Source organism: Helianthus annuus, chromosome 12 (genome assembly GCF_002127325.2).
Source record: "Helianthus annuus cultivar XRQ/B chromosome 12, HanXRQr2.0-SUNRISE, whole genome shotgun sequence".
Taxonomy (NCBI): domain Eukaryota; kingdom Viridiplantae; phylum Streptophyta; class Magnoliopsida; order Asterales; family Asteraceae; genus Helianthus; species Helianthus annuus.
In genome coordinates this window covers 61,953,155-61,976,973 of record NC_035444.2, presented here as the reverse complement: position 1 = coordinate 61,976,973, position 23,819 = coordinate 61,953,155, and the positions used below count along the sequence as shown (strand labels likewise).

General features: G+C 34.1%; 2 protein-coding genes and 1 long non-coding RNA gene across 11 annotated transcripts; all 3 read right to left on the bottom strand.

Annotated features, from left to right (window-relative positions):
- Positions 1-3,414: 3,414 nt before the first annotated feature.
- LOC118484722 lies at positions 3,415-5,465 on the bottom strand. The gene is made up of 3 exons (XR_004874153.1): positions 4,914-5,465; positions 3,645-3,822; positions 3,415-3,552 (listed from the first exon to the last, which is right to left on the bottom strand). It is a non-coding gene; the product is annotated as an uncharacterized LOC118484722 (long non-coding RNA).
- Positions 5,466-7,304: 1,839 nt separating this feature from the next.
- LOC110895115 (cyclin-dependent kinase G-2) lies at positions 7,305-13,933 on the bottom strand. 8 transcript variants are annotated; one of them, XR_002566906.2, is made up of 7 exons: positions 11,864-13,897; positions 10,891-11,026; positions 9,950-10,038; positions 9,845-9,869; positions 9,647-9,758; positions 9,056-9,162; positions 7,305-7,722 (listed from the first exon to the last, which is right to left on the bottom strand). XR_002566906.2 is itself a non-coding variant. In XM_035980604.1 (7 exons), the coding sequence occupies exons 2-7, from the start codon at positions 13,165-13,167 to the stop codon at positions 7,623-7,625; spliced, it is 1,848 nt and encodes a 615-aa protein (XP_035836497.1). In that variant the 5' UTR covers positions 13,168-13,481; positions 13,805-13,933; the 3' UTR covers positions 7,312-7,622. The 8 variants fall into 8 exon arrangements, 5 of the variants coding, with proteins under 5 accessions (XP_021998091.1, XP_035836497.1, XP_035836496.1 ...); XR_004874151.1 differs by having other exon boundaries at positions 9,856-9,869; XM_035980604.1 differs by lacking the exon at positions 9,845-9,869 and having other exon boundaries at positions 7,312-7,722; positions 11,864-13,481; positions 13,805-13,933.
- A 5,694-nt stretch (positions 13,934-19,627) lies between these two features.
- On the bottom strand, positions 19,628-23,180 carry LOC110895113 (glyceraldehyde-3-phosphate dehydrogenase, cytosolic). 2 transcript variants are annotated; one of them, XM_022142397.2, is made up of 11 exons: positions 23,033-23,180; positions 22,891-22,920; positions 22,695-22,795; positions 21,759-21,874; positions 21,567-21,666; positions 20,873-21,019; positions 20,671-20,731; positions 20,497-20,594; positions 20,269-20,411; positions 20,008-20,181; positions 19,628-19,916 (listed from the first exon to the last, which is right to left on the bottom strand). In XM_022142397.2, exons 1-11 carry the CDS (start codon positions 23,034-23,036, stop codon positions 19,868-19,870), a joined length of 1,023 nt encoding a protein of 340 aa, XP_021998089.1. In that variant the 5' UTR covers positions 23,037-23,180; the 3' UTR covers positions 19,628-19,867. The 2 variants fall into 2 exon arrangements, with proteins under 2 accessions (XP_021998089.1, XP_021998090.1); XM_022142398.2 differs by having other exon boundaries at positions 22,891-22,917; positions 23,033-23,150.
- Between the last annotated feature and the right edge of the window lie 639 nt (positions 23,181-23,819).

Genomic DNA, 23,819 nt, shown 5'->3' with positions numbered 1-23,819 from the left:
CTATGTAATGTGGTATTTATGTGTTTTTTTTATGTATTTATGTTATTGATTAATGTTAGATATAATTGGTGGTAATACATAATTTGATTTGGTAAGGATTAGGGCTTTTTATTGAAGCAAACCTGTTGATGAGGTCAGTCGTGTTAATGCACATGTGCATAGTTATGCACATATGCATATTTAGCCATATTAGGTTGATAAGGTCAGTCATGTTGATGCAAATATGTATAATTATGCACACATGCATAATTTGTTAGAATAGGTTAATAAGGTCATTAATGTTGATGTACATGTGCATAGTTATGCACATGTGCATACTCTACCAGAATATGTTAACAATGTAATTTATGTTGATGCACGTCTGCATAGTGATGCACATGTGCATAGTGTTTGCGGTAATGATAAAGTTAATGTTAATGCACGTATTCATTGAGATTGTATGTTTGTTAATTCTTTTTTTTTCTTTTTTTTTTATTATTGTAGATCAATAATGGAAAAAAATCAAATAAGGTAACTTTCATTTTGAAATCAAGAGATGAAGGGTCACACAAATGTCGGATACAATGGAAGATTATTACGCAATGGTTAAACAAAGAACAGAATCATTGAAGATTGTGTCATAATTAGGGAGAATTTGAAGAACAAACGTCCAATGAACTACCATAACCTAGTTATTGTCGCAATATATAGCGTCATTACACCATTCCGTGAATTTGTAAGTTTATACACTTTGTTTTGCATGTTTGATTATATTATGTTTCAATTATTATTGTAGGAAAAAAACGGAAAAAAGCGAAGAAAATAACACTTTTGTTGAGATCGAATGACAAAGGGGCAACAAAACTGCTAGATGATAAGGAAGGTGAATACAAAAGTGTTAAGTGAAAAGCCAAAAAAGGTTGGTTATTAGTCGATGATGCAGTTGGTAATATATGCATATGTGCATCCAATTGTTACTTTCTGTTGAACGATGTTCTTTGATGTCACGTGCAGTTACGGCAGGATAAAGAAATACAAGGAATAGGACAAGTAGACGAATGCACGATGTGATGGATCTTTTGTGATGGATGATAAGGGCGACAAGACAGTGGAAAACATTAATGAAAGAAAGTTGGATAGAACGATGTTATATTGAAAATTATGGTTGTTTTTTTGTATGATGGTTTATATGTTGGTTATTTTCTTTAACGATAATTTATATTTGTTTATTGGACGATGACAACTATGTGATCGTTAATTCCATAATTTGATGTAATATGGTATAGTATATGTTGGAAATGCACATGTGCATAAGGTAAATTAGTATGCATAGTGGTGATATATGATGTGTTACCGGATGATTATATTCAGTTTACAACGTTTTCAAATGTTATATGGTGGTTGATATAATATATGTTAGAATTACACAAGTGTGTAATATTGTGACGTAAATGATTGTGTTGCCTATGCACATGTGCATATTTATATATTATTATGCATAGTGGTAATTCATGATGGTGTTTGGTATAGGATATGTAGTTTACAATGTTGTATGGTGTATGGTATAATATATGTTGGAAATGCCCAGGCACATATTGATGTGATATAATGTGTGGCATAAATTATGTTGGCAATGCACATGTGCATAACGTAAAGGTAGTAATGTTTAATGTTGTTTGACATAGTATATGGTGGCAATGCACATGTGCATAATGTATGCGTTGCAATGTATAATAGGTGGATTGAAAATGGAGTACATGCACTTAAAACATAATGACATTAGAAACAGTGAATCGACAAGTTTAGATGCTACGGTTTCAATGTTGAAAATGCACGCGTTGGGTAATGCACATGTGCATGTGTTGAAACAGTGGACATATTGGTAATTTATGTTAAATGGACATGAATAAAACAATGAATATTACACCGTTAAGTAGATAAACAATAAGTATAAACAATGAATGTAAACAAAAACAAGTGATAATCAATATATAAGTAGTTGCCTGTGGAAAATCCAGTTGTTGTATCATAAGTGTTGTACATCATCACAATGTCCTCCTAGTGATTAAACGTTCTATTTAGAGTAGGGAATTCAACATCAACATCAGTGCCAACCCCACCCATCTTGACCCGTCTTCACTCTGGTGTTTCTCAGCACGCCATAAGATGCATAAACTCCACCATGCCTCCCCGGTTGTCGGCTTGTTCTTCCATTTTTTTTTGTAGTTGTCCGCCACCCAAGACCCTTTGTTTAATGCCATTCTGTACATAATTGGATAGTCATCCAAAAGGCACCTGTTCAGAATCCATACATAAACAGAATCCATACATCAACGACATGGTATAATTTTCAACATAATGCACATGTGCATATAAGTTAATACAATATCATTTACAATCAACATGATGCACATGTGCATATAATTTAATACAGCATCATTTACAGTCAGTATAATGCACATGTACACATCATTTAATACAATATCATTTACAAAAGTATAAACATTGTTTACAGTCAACATAATACCTTTAGTCACAAATCGAATGAATTGTAACTCTTGATGATCTGTATTTGTAGGTGTTGTCAAAGTGATGTAGACATAGAGTCAAGAGTCTGAATTTCAAACCTATGAAGGGTATGTCGACTTTCAATAGTTTTAGACATAATTCTGTGACTATCAACGGGATTGACAACAGATGGACCACCAAAGTCGGCATCAGATGTTGTATGATGATGATATTCAGACAATATATGAGGAGGTTCATCGGATATACGAGGATCGACACGAAGACGCCATATGCAACTGTAAACATCGTGCCGACTGCAACCGCCATGAAGTACATGAACACGACTATCTATATGCCATGAAAACCACCGTGCACGGCTCTCCGCCGCCGTGAACCGCCGTGAATGCCTATCGGCCGAGTGAGAAGACTATGAACTGGTGCTGGTGAACTACCGAACCCCCAAAGTGGAGATAATATATGTGCATATAATTATGAGTAACCATAATGTACAACATAAAACATGATGCAATTGACATAATGCACATGTGCATATAATATATGTGCATATAATATTGAGTAACCATAATGTACAACATAAAACATGATGCAATTGACACAATGCACATGTGCATATAATATTGAGTAATCATATTTTACATCATAAAACAATTGTGAACATGCTGCAAAGGAGTATATCATTGAACGAGTCACAATTTACATAAAATGGATATAAAATACCATCTATTGACAAATTAAAGATTTATATATAAACCTTTTACTTGAGAAGATACCACTTGGCTAAAAATTCACCATCACTTCTGACCTGCAACTACCATCAAACACCAAACAAGAATGCCTAATTTATTTGGGATTCGAATAGAATAAAACCTGCTGGAGTATGCTAAATGTAAAATTGAATTACTTACAGCAGCCATCGTCCTGTCATTGCAACTTGTTTCGATTCCAGAACAACCAAATAATCTTTCAAAGCGAGATTCGAATCAAGGGCAAATCATAAATTGAAATCATCGCATAAACGTCTGAATTGGATTAGAAAACTAAAACCTGCAAATTATGAAGAAAATCGAACAAATCAGTGAATAATGAAGATAAATGGAAGCAGAATCCAAAATCGGATGAAAATTAGGTATTCCTACCTTTGAATGGTATCATATAAATCCAAAACCGATTGAAGAACTGTGTGAGGATTGGCGAAAGATAGAAACAGGAAAACTCAATTGAAGATTATGCTATTCTTTGGATATCAGTCGCCGCTGTAAGATCGTTGTAGTCGATGGATGCAAGATCTCTGATGAAACCCTAGATTGTGAAAGACTGTCGTGGACAGGGGATGGAAATAAGGAGAGCGTGTTTTTTATTAAATGTCACTTAATTGCAAATTTGCCATGTGTTCACATTGGTTCTCGCGGTTCTCGCAATAAAGGGTGGTTCCTAATGGATCTTTATCCTATATATATATATATATATATATATATATATATATATATATATATATATATATATATATGCGCACCCTACAAACTTGCAAAATATCATATATACTTATGCAAAATTTCATTGAAAACAATTTAATAAAAGATAATTTTACCATTATTTTTTTAAAATATTGAATCTCATATATCACCTCTAACATGAAATATTATATTTACTTATTTATAGCTTAATTTAGTTAGCTTAAATTTTATAAATGGAGAATACTATTGTTTATGAGAAAAAATATATAAAAATAAAAATGGGTAAAAATAAATTTAAACTTAAAATATGTTATATAAAAATATGAAGTTAAAAGATGAACATATATGAAAACTTAGATGTTATACTGGTAGAGAGGCTTGCATTCGCTAATGAAGACCCAAGTTAAATCTTCACTTGTGTCACTTTAGTGGATTAGCCAATGATGGATAGAGCTTAGCCTCTTTGCAGAGGTGTCAGGTTCTATACTAAGCCCACCTTCCGGGTTTTCGTTCCATCATGTGTTACCCCAGAGAGTGTTCAACTCTTGTGGTGATACAACGGCTGTCAATTGGCAGTCGGCGGTATGGTTTCCCGGGGGAATGCCCAAACCAAACTTCGAAGCCAGTGTGGGCCCGGTTAAGACAACATAGTCTAGCCAGAGTGGGGCAACGGGGCTCTCTAATTTGGGGAATGTGGTAACCTAATACAAGAAAGTCGTCGTTCAAAAAAAATAAGGGCAAAATGACTATTTATTAGATTGTTTTTTTATAAATTTGGTATATTCGATATTTTAACTATTTTGTAAGGGCATACATGATATTTTTAATTTTAGTTAAGTGTATATAAAATTTTTCAAGTTTGTAAGGATATAGATGAATTAATCCTACTTTTTAAACATGCTATACTTTTTAGCCTTTTAAAATTAAGTTTGATATTGTTCAATTTCTTACTTCAACTAAAAGATCATACATACTGTCGAATCCCCGAGCTCCGGTTAGAGATTAATGAGACTCGTCAACGCTCCGATGGGCTTTTCTTTCAACCTGCAAAACAGAGCACCGTTAGCCTCGTCACGGAGGACCCTGGAGGGGGGATCCGTGACCAAGCTCCGGCGTGAGAATAAGTAAACTTGCCGGAGATATAAGATTATTCCGACGTGCTGATGTCGTCGGAATATATGGTGTGAATCCTGGTTTCCAAGTATTCAATGTGGCTTAGAGAATGTTTGGAATTAATGCGTTATGACGAGTAAATGCTTGAGTTATTGAATGCATACCTTGGATGACCATGAGGATAGCTTATATACACGGAAAGCGTATCAACCAGTTAGGTTCTTCTGGATGATCCAACGGTATCCTAAGTGCCCGCTGATGTCCTGACAGTCGTAACATACGTGTCCCTTTCCAGCCGGAGAGATGGCCTTCGCCATTAATGAGGCTAGTACGTACCTCGTACTTCTCTAGCCGTTGGTTTCTCTCTCTTCTTGCAGGTCATTAATGGCCTTGTAGAGAAGACATATGAAAGGCTTTCTTTTTTTCCGCTTCTTTTATATGCATCTCATTAGGAATAATAATTGGGCCTGTTAAGGGAGCCCAATAAGACTAGCGCAGTCAAGGGCCCCTGTCGACACACATACATCAAGTTCACTATACATTTTAATTTTCCATTCGATTAGTAACATGCTTTTGTCTCCTTTTATCATGGCCAAAGGTGGTCCATCAATCCCAAAAGGACAATCATGTGCCGATGAAAATCAAAGGTGGCTGATCAATCCCATTAGCTAGCGACAATCAATTGGCAAATCGATAGGTGGCCCACAAATTGTTTTTCGTATAGAATTAGCCAACAAAACGCATATGATTGATTAACAAGTAGTTGAAGGTCACCCAAAATGTATTGAGTTCACCATACATAACCTACATCATATTATTTCAATTACATATTGTCATTGTAAACAGAGATGACAAATGAGCCCAAATCAGACAACCAAACCCAGTACATTTGAGACATGTAATCAGGTACGAGATTAGTTTTGAAAATTTTCACAAATATAAGTTGAGGATGGTATTAGACTACTATAAGGTAATACCCGGCCTGATAGTAACATAGTAATCTACTAGTTTAATGACTTTTAATTTTTTCTATTTCTAAATTTTCTTAGGTAACTAATATATATAAAAAATGAAATAGTAAAAAATATACTTAAGAATCTTAATAGGTAACCTTTTAACAAAAGGGTAACTCAAACAACGAATATAGTCGGTCACATTACTACCAGCTCATACCACAAGAAGCTGCCTCTCGTTGTTTTGCTTCTTTAACATGTTCGAATTAAAAAAAATAAAAAATAAACTTAGAAAAATCAAAATTAAATATGTTTTGTAAATTTTTGAAAAGTTAATGTGTCTTGAGTTGTATTAATTTAGGTTTATTAAATATTAGTTCCAAGAGAAAATTAAACGTGAAAGATGGTGTTGTTTCAGACTAAAAATGGCCATTTTGATCAATGTTAATTTAGAAAACCTTGAAAGACATCTATATAACATGCTAACCTAAAAAACCTATGTTCCAGACTGTATGTGCAATTTTGGATCAATTTAATTTCGATTAAGTTTATGTTTTAAAAGTCGTCCAACGCATATAATCAATGAATAAAACCTCTCAAGAATCAATTTATTCAAATAACAGATTAAAATTTAAACAGCAATATTTTACACCATACTTGAAATAATTATTGTTTTACTGTTTAGACAAAAAGGTGTTTCATCACTTCATGTAAAACTTGTAGCAAATTTTTTATATATTTTTTGACCCGTTACAAAACCTGCGCAACCCGCTCATTTTACAACCTCTAAGACAGAGTGACAAATAACATGTTTCTGAAAAAAAGAAGTATCCAGAATCCCAGCACAGAAATATCGCAGGAACTTAGCTTGGAATAAAATCTCACTTAGCTTCCAAAGATTTAGATAAAAGAATCAACTAGATTGAACACCACCTCTTTTGCTTTAAAAACTCACCAAAGTAATGGGTTGGCTATTTTACCCTTTACTAAAAGCTAAAACAAGTAGCAAGAAAAAAGTATAGTTGTTGAAGGGTAAAAAATATGATTAAACACCATTATTAATGGTGTAAGGAGGGAGGAGAGATAAATCACCTACCCAAAATCATACATCCCTTATGGCATTCCATATTGTTTTAATATTACCTTGAAAGTGAGCAAATTCGAAAAACAATCATCCGTCGATGACAAGCTAAATCGCCACTCCTGGCTACACCAACCACCCCTTTGCAGACGCAAAACGAAAATTAAAAAAAAAAAAAAAAGATAAAGCACAATACAAGAAAAATCCCAAATTCATATGGTATTAGATCAGATTCCATGTATTGTTTTTACAGTAACCAACTAAAATATGTTACACAAGTTCCAAAAAAACCTTCTGCAAGAAAGTAACACCTTGCACAAAGAAGTCAACCTGGTCAACTCCCAAAATGATGGAAGGATACCTGCTAAAAAACATTGATAATATTCACTCAAACGAATGTTGCCAATTCCACCTCAGCACATGAACTCTCACCTCAAAAATGTCAGTTCGTGAGTACAAAAAGATGGAAATCTAATATAAGCCACATGCCCCAATTTCGGTGCACCCTTTAGCCTATCCAAATAGGCCACCTGTCCCAAATTTAGCTTGTTGCAGCTCCTTCCTACGTTGCTCTTCTAATGGGTCCGGGCTCTTCATTACCCTCCGTGTTCGCCTGAAGTAAACAAACAAATAACTAAGAGAACAAATACTTTCTTTAAGTTCCAATAAAATGTAGAGATTGTTTGGTTGGACGGTCTCTGTGATTTATTAAAATTTTGAATTTGGTCCCTAACTTTCCAAAAGTACACAAATGGTCCCTGTGGTTTGCGCTTTGTAACGCATTTAGTACTCGGCCAACAAATATCATGTCCAAGTTAGGGACTAAACGTGTTGCAAAGTGCAAACCACAGGGACCATCCATGTACTTTTGGAAAAAAGTTGGGGACTAAATGCGTTACAAAGTGCAAACCACCGTGTACTTTTGGAAAAGCTAGGGACCAAATCGAAAATTTTGGTAAACCACAGGGACCATTCGTGTACTTTAAATAAAATGACCAATGTACTGGAACGTGTGATCACATTCCATTATCATGTTTGGTTGATTGACAGAATAGAATGACCATTTAAGTATATTGTTTAGAATGGCTTTAGTTAATCTTCTAAACAGAGATAAACATGTTCTTTAATAAATGCAATTTTTATTACATTTGTTGGTTGGTTTGTTGTTCGTTTTCGAGCTGAGGGTCTCTCTGGAAGCAGCCTCTCTATCCCTATGGATAGAGAAAAGGTCTGTCTACATCCCACCCTCCCCAGACCCTATAAGTAGCTTTGCTATTTGTGGGATTTACTGGGTATGGTTGTTGTTGTTGTTTATTACATTTGTGAAACACCGGTAAGCAAATCATGTTTTTCATAAATTTATTATGTAAACAAACGTACAAATGCAGTTCTGGGGAGTGTTTGCGAGTGCTTATAAAACTTCTTATTGGCTTTTTGGAAAAGTCAGTATGGAGTGACTTTTTGGAAAAGTCACTTTTCCCCTCACATACACCCTCATTGTCAAACATCATTATGAAACTTATGACTTTTCAAAAAGCCAATAAGTCAATAAGTTGTTTCAAAAAGCTTAGCCAAACATGCCCCTAGTGCATATTTTAACAATATAATCACATACATCCAAATTTTAGATTACACATGATTAAAAGTTAAACAAACTAGAAGATACTGAGACTATCAACTAAGATCACAATGAAAAAATAGATTTTCTAGTTAATTTAATTAAAAAAACACATCATCATACTCATAAACATATTTTAATTGAAGTGAAAATATTCTAGGGTTTTAGTTATCAACAAATAAAAATGTTATATCGTGTGTTTTCATTACATTCGTTGACAGATAGTAAAAAAGCCATTGCTAGTAAAATCAAAAAACAGGAATATGAAAGGAATAGCTTCATTGAGAAATAAGAAATCAGTTATATAAAAAAATTAGAATTAACAAACCTGTCCTGAGCATGCTGAGCTGGAAAAGTGGGCATAAAATCTTTAGACTTCGGTAGAGGAACTTCACGAAACCACTCATGGTTGAGAGCTTCTTCAGCTGTTATTCGCTGAAAATATTCCAAAAAAAAGGTTAAAATAACTTTTATGTCATTTTGAAAATCGTAATAGAGCTATAAACCTTTAGAGTAAGTTGCATTTTACGCCAAATTGCAGGTGTTGTCCTTTATGCTATTGTTTCTCATCAGGCGGGTGTCCTTTGCTCTAACCCAGATAACTTTTGCTATTAACTCTTAACACGTGCCACTCACATGAGGGCATAGTGGTCATTTTCACTTATATTGTTGTGAATATATATTATTTTTGTTTATCTTTGTTTTAGTTATCAAGTGAAAATGACCATTATGTTCTCATGTGAGTGACACGTGTTAAAAGTTAACAGAAAAAATTAACTGGGTTAGAGTAAAAGGACACCGCCTGATGAGAAACAGTAGCATAAAGGACATCTAGTGTAATTTCTTTACTTAAAGGACGTAAAATGCAATTTACTCAAACCTTTATGACCACATAAAATGTTCAATTACAAAATGATACCTTCTCAGGGTCATAAGTTAGAAGTTTGTTTAGTAGATCAAACCCAGCATCAGACAAAACAGGTGAACCAGTAAAAGACGTTGCCGGGAATTTTCTCCTCAGTAAATTATACCTGTAAAAAATGCAAAGTAATAAATAAAACCCAGAGAACTTAACATGTGAAAAAATTTGTCACCGACAGAAGCTAGAAAGCCAGACCAGAAATTCACCCAAAGCTGGAAGCCTGGGAAAACATTGGCAAAAATAAGAAAACGTGAACTTATTTAAATTTAGAAAAAAAAAATCAAGAAAATGGACACTTACGGATGCTTGACATGATTCACCTTGACTCCAGGAAGCTTAGAATACCCAGGCCAAATAGTCTCGTTTGGTGTGCCAAGTGTTTTGAATATCTGTTATAATGAGGCATCAATGACTACCCATTAACAATAATAATAAGAGTATAAGGCAAAAGATCAAATACAAATAATCTTAACATACTAAACATACAAATTGAAGGAAAACTCAAAAAGACAAGGTGGCATTTTTGTAATTACCACCAACTATCAAAGTTACTATACAAATGTGAACTCAACCAAAAATACCTAAAAAACACAATTTTTTTAACATTTTTTATTAAAAAATCGCTACATTTTGTTAGCGAAAAAAAAGGAAAATTTTTTTTTTTTTTTGCTGCTACTAAAAGTAGCGATTTTTTAGTAAAAAATGTTCAAAAAATAAAATAAAATAATTTGTTTGTTTTTTTTTTATTTTTTTAGATTTTTTGGGGGCATTTTAGCTTGTGTGTGTGTGTGTGTGTGGGGGGGGGGGGGGGGGGGGGGTAGGTTTTTTTTAGGTATATTTGTAGAGTAACTTTGATAGTTATTGATAATTACAAAAATGTCACCTTGTCTTTTTGAGTTTTCCTTCAATTTGTATGTTTAGTATGTTAAGATTATTTGTACAAGAACTTTACCCAAGAGTATAATGCCCTGAGGTTTGGCCAGTTTTGCGACTATTTGGCCCTTACTTAACAGAGAAAAATGGACGGAGTTAGCGAGCTGGATGAAAATGGCAAGATTTCAAACCTTTTGGATCCATATGCGGAAAAACAAACCTTGGACAAAAGTCGCAAAACTGGCCGAACCTCAGGGACGAAAATGGCATTTTACTCTAATAATAATAACAACAACAATTATATTAGAATAATAAGAATAACAACAAAACAGTCAAACACAACCCACAAACTATATACGATAACTTACCTTGTCAAGCTGGTCAAACTCTGTTTTCCCATTGAATAACGGTTGTTTAGACAACAGTTCAGCCATGATACAACCCAATGACCACATGTCAATTGCAGTAGAATATAGTTTTGTTCCCAGAAGAAGTTCTGGTGCCCTGAAGATACGTTAAACAACAAAATAAGATTATGGCAGCAACAATGCGATAATTATAAAAGACCAGACCATCAAAGCATTCACTATTAATGGTATTATCTTAAATCAGATTGAACACTTTTACCCAAGACTCCTAGTGCAGATATAATCGAAATAATTGCAACAAAGCTAAGCAGTTAATGCGATAAAATATCGGATATCGGTCAAGGACTAATATTCGAGATATAGGTTATCGCGGTGGGATATCAGTAATTTTAATATCATATTATCATGTAGAATTTATATATATAGCAATTTAACACTAACAATTCAGTATACTCTCCTACCAGTAACAAATTAACCTTTTGCAACTTGCAAAACACTAACAATTGTAGCAAGTAGGAACTCATTAAGACTTAAAACACCATCATTTAACATTAACAATTAAGACTTAAAAATAACTATAATTTAACACTAACAATTAAGACTTAAAACACTAATACTAACAATAAGAAGAAAGACGAATGGTAGAACTGATATGAAAGGTACTGATATCGGGAAAATCGGTGATATATCAGTAAAATATAGGTCAGATACCAGTCATATATCAGTCAATATCGCCGATAATATTGGTACCGATATCCTGACCAATATTTGACACTGATATTTTACATGGGACCGATAACCGATATATCGGTGATATATCACCGATTTAACTGCATGGCAACAAAGACAGAAAAGCAAATACACTTTGGCATAAAAGAACGATGATTACGGATGAAACGATAATGAAATACAATAAACAAGTTGTTATTTAAAATGAAAGAAAAGAAATATTTCAGAAGTGTTTGCTTCTCACCTGTACCAAAGAGTCACCACCAAATGAGTGTATGGTTTTAAAGGACTCCCATATTGACGAGAAAGACCAAAGTCACAAATCTTCAACTCACCCCGATTATTCAAAAGTAAATTTGAAGTTTTTAAATCCCGATGAAGAACCCAATTGTCATGAAGATATTTTGTTCCCTCAAATAGCTGAAGCATGAGACATTTAACTTCACTCTGGCTAAAAGGCTGTTTCATTGTCTCCATAAGCGCCTTAAGGTCATGTTCCATGTATTCCATTACCATAAAAATACTATCGAGATTTCTCCCAACTACCACTTCCTTCACATCAACAATTGACGGGTGATTAAAAGAAAGAAGAATGTTTATTTCCCGTAAAGAAGTCAACGGAAACCCTTCACGTTCTTTCTCCATCTTGACCTTTTTTAACGCAACGATTTCTCCTGTCTTTTTATCTTTGGCCCTGAAAACAACCCCGTAAGTCCCTTCATCTATCTTGTTCAATCTTTCGAACTCATCAACACTTCTACAACCTTGCAGCATATTCACACTTCTTTGAGAAGGAACCACAGGCTCCGGTGTACCCGGAGATCCATCTCCGTTCTCTGAATCAGTACCATCCTTTTTCGGTTCATCGTCTATCTCCATGTAGTCCTCCGATTTCAAATTATTTACAGTAAAATCATTCATACCTGCTTCCTCAGACTCAGATGATCGTGCAGATGATTGGCCTCTGGTTCGTTCAGAGCTTCCTCTATAATGCTTACCATCCTCTGGACTTGAAGACGGTTTCCTTGATCTATTTTCAACAGACCAGTGTAAAGATTCTTTCCTCTGCGGGATACGGTTATGATCGAAAAGTTCACCTTCATCGGATGGAGAATCGGCATCATCAGCCCACCGCGAGGATCTTATTGTCCGTGTGGGCATGTAATCTTCTTCTGATGGTCCTACATCCTGAACGTACCCAACATGCGCTTCCTGCACAGAAGACGATAATCCTACATGTTCTGCCTGAATAGGGAAAGTAGATGGACCAACATGCGGTTCAAATCCCGAAGAATTATGCTTCTGAATATCAATCGAAGTATTACCTGAAGACCGGTTTACACTCTGAATCATGTTACTATCTACACGTGTATTACTCACAACAGCTGCAGGAGCAATATTAGCCGGCAAAGACCTACGCACTGATGAATTACTACCTTCCTTATCATCCCTGTCCCAAACAATAGGCGAAAACTTCCTCTTTTTACTATTGTTAGTAGATTTACAACCGTTTTCCATCTTTAAACCCTCATTATTCTTACCATCCATTTCCAAACCAACAGCTTCATCAGACCCGCTCTCACTAGACACCTCACCCGGTTCTCTATCCCCAACCCTAGTACAGTGATCACCACGCCTCAAAACCCCACCATCACCACTTCCACCCGTGAAACTCTTCCTAGACGCCGAACCATAGCCACCTCCATTCACAACTTCCCTATTCCTACCCCTAACATAACCCTCGTTACTACCATTCCTTAACCGGTTATCCTCATTCTCGCCTTCTTTATAATAAAACTCGCGCTTAGAGAAATTGACATCGTAATCATCGGATTCGTTATCGCGGTATCCCCCATGTTTACCTGGTGCCATATACTTGTTCATGTATAAAACAGAACACAAATTCACCACTCTAAAACCCTAACCTACAGATTTTATCTAGGTTAACAGGCACAGATCTAATTATAACAGTAATGCACTAATACATATATCAATCAAACAATAGGATATAAAATGAATGTGTAATTGAAGTGAATGCCTGTAATTTTACGAAATTTGGGTGAATTATGAAACCCTAGAAATCGAATAATGTGACAATAAAGAGGGGAGATAAGACGCGAAACCTAGAAGCTTCTACTCATCCGGTAGTTCGTTTTGTTCTGTTTGTTGGATTACAGAAGCTTACCGGCGGTTGTACACGTGGCGGCGGAACCACCGTGGTTGTAGAGACTTGAGAGGGTGAAAAATATCGGGAGTTTTGGCTATCGTCATGAATTGATGATCGGATATATTGAAAACGAATCCCGCTTGATGTATGCACGTGATGCGCGCGTGATGGAAGAAGAGTTTTTTAAGTTCAATTTTTTTATTTACCTTTTTTTAACGGTAAATTTAGATCACTAACGGATCAAGGAAGTATTCTCGTGCTAGCAGAACCACCCGATCATATTCATCTTCACTAGCGTACATCAATTCAGAGGAAAACCAATAGAAAAAACACTTTTAAGAATTGAACTCAAGACCTAATTATCCCTAAACGAGCCTTATCTCACCCTTAAAATATGATACTAAACTATGATGTCACTAGTTGATACTTACATTCATTTTGAAAGTAATAGATATTTTTGTTATCATCCATTTACAACAACAAAGTGTCATGGGCATGGGCGATGCTTTGAAGGGGCCGGGAGGGGCGTCCGACCCCCCGAACTTTTTGGTCAGTAGTGTTATATATGTAGTTTGTAGTGTTATATATGTAGTTTTCGTATAGAAATTTTTGGGTATGTATGTTTTCGACCCCCCGGTTCAATAGAAATTTTTTGGTATATACGTTTTCGAACCCCCGTAAAAAAATTTCAAGCTTCGCCACTGGTCATGGGCTTTTATTTACTTGTTAACAGCTTTCACAACAAATATATTTGTGAGTATTTGTGAGTAAGTTTTACACATTTTAAGAAACGGTTGTGAGTGAATAGAAAAAAAAATGTGACATTCCATCAGTGTATTTCAGGTGACACATGACACTATTCCTTATATTTATTTGTTAATATTTTTTATTTTTAATTTTTAATTTAAGGTGGTTGTAAGTGAAGGAGATAAAAAAATAACAATAAAGCTACAAAAAAAATATTATTTAATTGAAAAGCAAAAAGAAAATATAGTGTCTTTTTTATTGTAACTATATGGTTGGGATAAAGAAACTAATATGAACTAGGTTTATTACCGTCGCCGTGTTGCGGCGAACTTCTTTTATTAATTAATTTGTGTTTACATGTGTTTTGAAATCACTACGAGCGCGTTGCGCACGTAACCATTGACAAGATAAAAAGAAAATGTAGAAAAAACACTAAAAGGTAACCGAAAGAAAACCAATAAATAAGTTGTATGGTAATGATGTTGTTCGTATGAAATCTGTGGTCAAAACTAAGCAAACGGTACTGGGTACCAGTACCGAATTTTCCGAACCGAAAGATGTTAAGTACCAATTCGGTACCGACTTTCGGCGTTCCTGGTACCGATTTTTACCTTTATATACTGGTACCGTAACCGATATTTTCGGTACCAGTATCGATTTGGTATATGTTAGCACCGAGCTAATCCCTACCCTTGAAACTAAAAAAAAAGAAATCATTAAAAGTTGAAGAAAATCTACGACACCCGTGATCAAGGATGAGCAAATGGTACTGGGTAGCAGTACCGAAATTCCCGAACCAAAAGATTTTCAATATCAATTCGGTACCGACTTTTGGCGCTTTCTATACCAATACTGGTTTTTACCTTCTTGTACCGATACCGAACAGAATCATACATGTATTTTATTATAATATTAAAAGTAATATTCATTAATAATAATAATAATAATATAGAATAATAATATATAAGAAGAACTACCGAAATTCCCGAACCAAAAGATTTTCAATATCAATTCGGTACCGACTTTTGGCGTTTTCTATACCAGGTTGATACTGGTTTTTACCTTCTTTTACTGATACCGAACAAAACCGTACATGTATTTTATTATAGTATAGTATTCATTAATAATAATAATAATAATAATAATAATAATATAAGTACTTGCAAATGTGCTCTATGTTTTTCTTACATTGCGTATTTTATAATACTACTATGTTTATCACAGTCGCTGTGTTGCGGCGAACATCTTTTATTATTTAGTATGTGTTTACATGTGTTTTGAAATCACTACGAGCGCGTTGCGCAAGTAACCGTTGACAAGATAAAAAGAAAATGTAAAAAAAAATTAAAAGATAACCGAAAGAAAATCAATAAATAAGTTGTATGGTAATGATGTTGTTCGTATGAAATCTGTGGTAAAAAATAAGTAAACGATACTGGGCACCGATACCGAATTTCCCGAACCGAAAGATGTTAAGTACCAATTCGGTACCGACTTTTGGCGTTCCTAGTACCGATTTTTACCTTCATATACCGGTACCGTAACCGGTATTTTCGGTACCAGTATCGATTTGGTATCGGTTAGCACCGAGCCCATCTCTACCCTTGAAAAAAAATCATTAAAAGTTGAAGAAAATCTACGGCACCCGTGATCAAGGATGAGCAAATGGTACCGGGTAGCAGTACCGAAATTCCCGAACTAAAAGATTTTCAATATCAATTCAGTACCGACTTTTGGCGTTTTCTATACTTGGCTGATTCTGGTTTTTACCATTTTGTACCGATACCGAACAAAATCGTACATGTATTTATGTATTTTATTATAATATTAAAAGTAGTATTCAATAATATTAATAATAATAATAATATATAATAACTCTTCATTCAGTTCCTTTTTTATCATATATAAATGAATGCTCTAAGTTTTTGTTTTTATATTTTGTTTCTTTTCCAAATTCTAATAATTAATGACCAGGGTCCTTAGACCATATGGTGTGTGCGTGGTTTAGTAGCGTTTATGCCTTTCCACGCCGGTCACACCACTTTGGGAACGGCATTGTAGGCGACGTTGTGTGTCGTGGCTAATAGCAGTTGGATCCCAGCAGCACAAATTAAAAAAAAAAACATTTAATATATATATACCCCCTATATAAAAAAAAAGACTCAATCTTTTTCCACCAGTTTTCACTTTATTATCTTCTAACCAATTCTATATAAAATCTCTCTACTTTTTATAAAAAAAATAATGCATTCGCACAACCGTAACTTTGATCTGAACAACCCCTATGGCGTGGGCAAAGTACCGAACACCACTTCGCCTCAAGCGTCTCAACCGAACCAACGCCGATACCCCGATCCAAACATATTGACGTTCAACCAACTTCGGGTTTTTAAATTATGCAATATTTTTATTAATGCTGTTTATTATATTAGTATTAATGATTTCTTTTAAAATTAAATAAATTTTTAATAGTTTATAGTGAGAGAATCAAATAGAAAGTTTAATTTGGTTAGAAAGGATAGGAAGCAATAAGATTATGACATGTGTCAAAATTTAAAAATAAAGGGGAATGATATTTTAGTCAGTTTTATACAATCTTCTCCCTTTTTCTCTCCATGTAAGTTCAAAACCCTCATCTTCAACGTTTTCTTCACTTTCTATCTCAATGATCACTACACTATAGTGTGATTTTCGTCACCAACCAACGTGCTCTTCAACTTTTTTGAAGAAACCCAATCTAATTTCATACAATATCTCATTTTTTCCTGTGATTTTGAAGCGAATCACCCGATTCGTTCGATTCGGTCGCTGCTAAGTGTTTCTAGCAGTCAAATTTTGTCAATATGAAGAAATCGACTTCGATCTACGTAAGAAAATTTTAAATTACATTTTTACAATCTAAGTTTTTTGAATTGAGTCATTGCTTTTACAAACTAATGAAAAACACTTTTTTATATTTTCAGTCCATTTCGTTTTAGAAACAACACATTTTATTGTGCTTTTAGTTTATTGCGTTTTAGGTAAAACACATTTTTACGTGTTTTTAGTCAATTGTGTTTTATAATAAACACTTTTTTTGTGTTTTAGTACATTGTGTTTTAGAAAAAAAAAAAACACATTTCTTTGTATTTCTAGTCAATTGCATTTTAAAATAAACATTTTTTTTGTGTTTTCTGGTCATTGCATTTTAGAAATAAGACATTTGTTTGTGTTTTATGCCATTTCGTTTTACAAAAAAGACAGGGTTTTTCAGCTATTGCGTTTTAGAAATAACACATTTTTTTGTGTTTTTGTCTATTGCGTTTTAGAAACAAGGCATGTCTTTGTGTTTTTGTCAATTGTGTTTTAGAAAAAAAAAACATTTTTTGTGTTTTCTGACCATTTTAGAAATAAGACATTTCTTTTATTTTTAGACCATTGCGTTTTACTACAAAAAAAAAAAAAAAAAAAAAAACATTTCTTTGTGTTTTTTCAGTCATTGCGTTTTAGAAATAACACATTTCTTTTGTATTTTTTGTCTATTGTGTTTTAGAAACAAGACATTTCTTTGTATCTTTTGTCATTGCGTTTTAGAAAAAAGTCATTCATGCTTTTTGCCAATTGCGTTTTACGTATCTGGGTTTTCGATTTTTTTTTTCAAAAATATAGCAATAGTATACTCGTTTTAAAGATAAAAAACGCTCGCTTTTTTGTGTGGAATTTTTATAAAAAAAAATAATGTCATATGAAAGAGTTATTAACGTTTAAAAACGGGGGAAAACTAGAGGAGAGAGAAACTATTGTTTTTGATTGACTAAAATATCCCAAACAAACTCACGCGCCTCCTTTTTTTTATTAAGATTACTTCATATCTTTCTAGCCAAAATAAATTTCCTAGTATATCGTGACCCTAGTTTATAAATATAAAATAACAACAAAAAGAGTGTGTCACGTGTCGAATAACACCACGCTTCCACATCCCATTTTCAAGTTTCTTCCTCACCGTAGTGGTAAAAAAAGTGGGCTTTTTGCCCAATAACGCCCAACATCGGCCCCCGGAGCGTTTTTTTGGCATATTTTGGTTTAGGCGTTTTATTTTCCACGCTCATGCCCATTTCTTGTGTGACAATCACCTTCATTTTCCTTTTTGTAAAAACCAATCAGATTTTTTGATGGATTTTTTATTTAATTTTATTACAAACATCATGCCCACACCCATTTTAAAAAACGCCCTATAATGACACATACAAACATCGTCAAGATGCAAAAAGTGAATTCACTTGGAACAACTTTTTAAAAGTAAATATGATGGCAGTTGAGTCAGCAAAAATAAATTTAAATGATTGTTACACATATGTACAATTAACTTTTTAAAAGTAGATGAGATGATAGATGAGTTTGCAAAAGAAATTAGATTTTCACTAAAGTATATGATGAAATTAAAGTGGTTGAATAGAAATGATAAAAAAAGTCGCTGAATATCTCCGCACTTTGTTTCAACAAAAAATTGTCTCAAAAAAAAAAAAAAAAAAAAAAAAAGTGTTATGAATTCAACAAGAATCCCCTCCGTTGAGACTTGAGTGAAACAAAAAAGGGTACTCCGTACTTGGGTTGAGGTGCCTTATATGATTGGTTAGTGGATCGGATACCATGACTCACTTTCAGTGGTCTCAGTATCCTAGGGAGCCGGAAGAGACAAGAGAACATCACTTGGGCAGAGCCATAAGTGACGTTACATTCGGGCACGAAGAAGACAAGTAATGTTTGTTTTCGATAAGGAGCCTTAAGAAGTTGATTCAGCGACTTGTATCCAGATCTGGGTGCCGTTGAAGGAGGTCATGAATCAGATACCAGAGGCGGTAAATTTGGTCAGAAGGAACGTTCACTTAAAAGGGCGAGATTAGAGCACTTAGTTTTTTATAGTTTAAAATTTTGGTCGAAGGCGCAAGCGAGATTACTTGAGAGAATGATTTAGCGAGCATTGGTTTTCTTAATAAAATTTCATTGGCCTTTAATAAAAATGTATATGATTTGTTAGCACCCCATAAGAGTGTATATTATTTGTTAACACCCCATAATAGTGGTCTAAGATTCAAACATAAAATTTATAGGTTCTTAAATATAAATTTCAAACCTTTGATGCATATTCAACTTGACAAATATCAGACATAATGTAAAACGATCATCAAAATATACTAGGGAAGATTGAATACAATCAGTAATGGTTTTCCGAAACAATGGAACCAAATCAAAACTCGCAAAAAGGAACCGAGTCTACTAAAAAAACAAAAAGGATTCTCGTTATTCAAACTCAAAAAGAAAAACCGCCATGATTCACACCTTTGCTTTTGTCCTTTAGGCTTTGACCGACGCGATGTGGCAAATCAAGTCAATAACTCGAGAGCTGCAAAAAAGTTATAAAACGTTAATAAGCGGCAAGAGCAAGTAATTAGTAGTAACCAAATGACCTTGTGAAACAAGTCGAATGAAATTACCTGTATCCCCACTCGTTGTCATACCAAGAGACAAGTTTCAAGAAGTTGTCATTCAAAGCAATCCCGGCCTTGGCATCGAAGATGCTAGACCTGCTGTCACCAAGAAAGTCGGTGGATACAAGATCTTCATCAACATATCCCAAAATTCCCTTGAGTTTGCCCTCTGATTCCTCCCTGAATTACAAAAATACCCCCACAAAGTTATTTCAAGATCAGTTAACCAGAATAAACATTAATAATAAATAACTAATTTATACTTACTTGATGGCAGCCTTGACCTGCTCATAAGTAGCTGCCTTCTCAATCCTCACGGTTAAGTCCACAACCGAGACATCAACAGTTGGTACACGGAAGGCCATTCCGGTCAATTTGCCATTGAGGGCTGGCAAAACTTTGCCAACAGCCTACAAAGAACACAAATAAAATACGCTTAATAAAGAACATTCCTAAATCATTATATTAAAGTTTTATAATTTGAAAATATATTACCTTGGCGGCTCCGGTGCTGCTTGGAATAATGTTGAAGGAAGCGGCTCTTCCGCCTCTCCAGTCCTTCATAGATGGACCATCAACAGTCTTTTGGGTAGCTGCAATGGGTTAACAAGAAATTATATACATTTCAAGTCCTTGTATAATGAAGTGAATTAGTTAAGGCCACGTTACCAGTCATGGCATGGACTGTTGTCATAAGACCCTCAACAATTCCAAACCTGTCGTTAATCACCTGAAAATTGTAAAACAAAATGTAAGTTGAAAGAAATAAGAAACATTTCCAATGGGATATAAGAAACATTTCCAATGGGATATATTCATTGAGTTTTTATCAGGGACTTGTTTGTTAATCCAGTGAGTGGGCTAATAATACCTTGGCCAAAGGAGCAAGGCAGTTAGTTGTGCAGCTAGCATTAGAAACGATGTCAAGATCAGGTGTGTATTCGTGTGCATTGACGCCCACAACAAACATAGGAGCATCCTTGCTAGGAGCAGAGATGATGACTTTTTTGGCGCCTCCCTGATCAAACAAAACAATATATAAGTTAAGCAAACCACCAGGGTGAAAAAAGATATAGGTTCTTCAAATGTGGCCATATGTGGTACCGTGTACAAAGTGTACATTTATTGCCTAAAACCTCCGGAAACATTTTATTTAAAAAAAATCTATATTCACTTTAAATATTATCATATAAGATGCTAGTTCGTTCAACTTGACTAGAGGCGTAAATTTTGACCAGTTTACTTGTAAATGTGTGGATTTATAAAACAGCTAAAAACATGTGGAATGGGGGCAAAGTCGCCCAAAATGCATTTCTAATACATAAAATCCCTCAGGTCATAATATTAAAAAGTTATACTACTAATGACATAGTATAAGTGTATAACTTTGTAATCATACTTGATGTTTAATAATTAGTAAATTTTAAAAATGAACAAAAAGCGTTTCAAGTCACCAAACCCGACCCGACCATGGCGACCGGCACACTGTGTCATTCTTACAAATATACACAACTGAATGACTTATTTAAAAAAACAATACAGAACGAAAAAAAATCGAATCAGACCTTTAAGTGGGCAGCAGCCTTGTCCTTGTCGGTGAAGACTCCAGTGGACTCAACCACATAGTCGGCTCCAACAGAGCCCCATGGGATCTCTTCTGGGTTCCTAAATGCACAAAAGATAAGTAAAATTAGAGAATTTGAAAGATTAAAGAAAAAGTTTCCAACATACGATGTTAGTGCTCAAATAGATTTTACCTGAAGCCAAAAACAGTGACGGGCTTCTCACCGAAGAGAAGGGTTTTCTCATCCTTAACCTTAAGTTCATGGTGCTTCCATTGACCGTGAACAGTATCATACTTGAACATATATGTCTGCAGGAAAATAAACACGTAAGTGTTTTCAGATAAAATTAATCTTTCAAATTATGATCTAAGTGCATTATTGTTTACCATTAAATCAACTAAATCACATTGTTAACCATTTAAACTACACCATGTTATATCCTTACAAAAACAGACATCACAACGTACAGTAAGAATGCATCGATTTTATCAAGTTGAATAGTAATTTAAGTATAAAGATAAACATAAAAACAGAGATTAAAAACTACATCAAGACATGGCTCCTAGGTCCATTATTTTGAGCCTCACTAAACCTCAATAAATACTATACACATTCAAAACTGAAATCAGTTCCAGAATTACCACACGCATTTATATTGTGTTGATTCTAACAAAAACACGTACTAGAATGTGATCGGATCATTTAACAAACACAGAGCACAACATACTGTAAGGATGTATAAATTCACAGCATTAATTTTCATCAAATAACATATAAACAAATAATTTCACAAGGTAGACAGCAACATGGCTTAGGCCTTAGAGGTCACTATTTTAAGCATAATTTAGCCTCAGCAACTAAATACATTTAAAACTGAGATTACTTTCTGAATTATCAAGTACTACTGTGTGATTTGATCATATAAGCATCACAGTTGCAACAAACTTGTATCATTAATCATTATTATTAATAACATTATTTTAAATTATTAATCACCAACCAAACGACTAAAACTAAGTGTTACAACATTCATATATAGATCCAATAACAATCACATATAGCACATAAACCCTAGTCTCTGCATATAATTCATAACAAAAAAAAAAAAACATAAAACTAAGTAACTACCATGTAGTCAGTGGAGATAAATGGATCGTTAACAGCAACAAGCTCGATATCATCTCTTTGAAGAGCAACTCTAGCAACGAGACGACCGATCCTTCCAAATCCTGCAACATTTCATTCAGATCCAGCAAATCAGTAAACAAAAACACTAACAAACTCAAAAACAGATCAATCTACAATAATCAAACCACAAACATACCGTTGATTCCGATCTTAATCTTAGCACCTGCTGCAAATTCAAACAAATCATACAAGAAAACAAAAACAAAATCAAAATCAATTTATAGACGATTATGTAGATACATATAGAGTAAAATTGATCGAGAACAACAGTACAGTACCCATGGCGATTGACTGGAGTTTGAAAAGGTTTTAGAGAGAGAGAGAGAATTATAGAGAGAGAGTAAAATGATGAGAAGAAAAGGTGATTGGGGGAATGGTATTTAAAGCAATGGCGGAATAAACGAAGACAGTGGGTTTTGGTTAACTGTCTTGGAGAAAAAGAAATCTGAGCTGACGGTTTTTGAAATGTAGCCGTTGGAAATTGACGGAATATTCTGTGGATTATTCGTTTTGGGCAAATAATTTAGGTGGTAGATCTTTATATAACAGTAACTGATTATACCCCATAAATAAATAATAAAGGGTTGAGTGAATCTTTATATAACAATAACTGATTATACACCATAATAAATCATATACACCTTAAATTCTGAAAATGAAAAAAGTCATTCCTCTCTTTGCGATATTCTGAAATTGAAAAATCATTCTAGAAAGTTCTCTTTGCGATATAAACTAAAAGAAATTGAGTGAATTTTAACAATGTTATCTAAACAATGTTTTCTTCGATATAAACTAAAAGAAATTGGGTGAGTTTTAATAATGTTATCTAAACAATATTTTGAAAAAAAAAAAAAAAAAGTAAATTACAACTTTTTTCCTTTATCTTTATACGAAATTTTAGGCGGTATCTTTTATCTTTAAAAGTGATAAGTTTTGTACTTAATGTTTCAAAATCTTACACGTTACGTTCTTTGCCCTTAACTCTATTAATTTTAACAGTTAAGTGAAGGGTAAATTGGTCTTTTTACCTATATTTAAAAATCTATTTTGATAATAATTAAAACA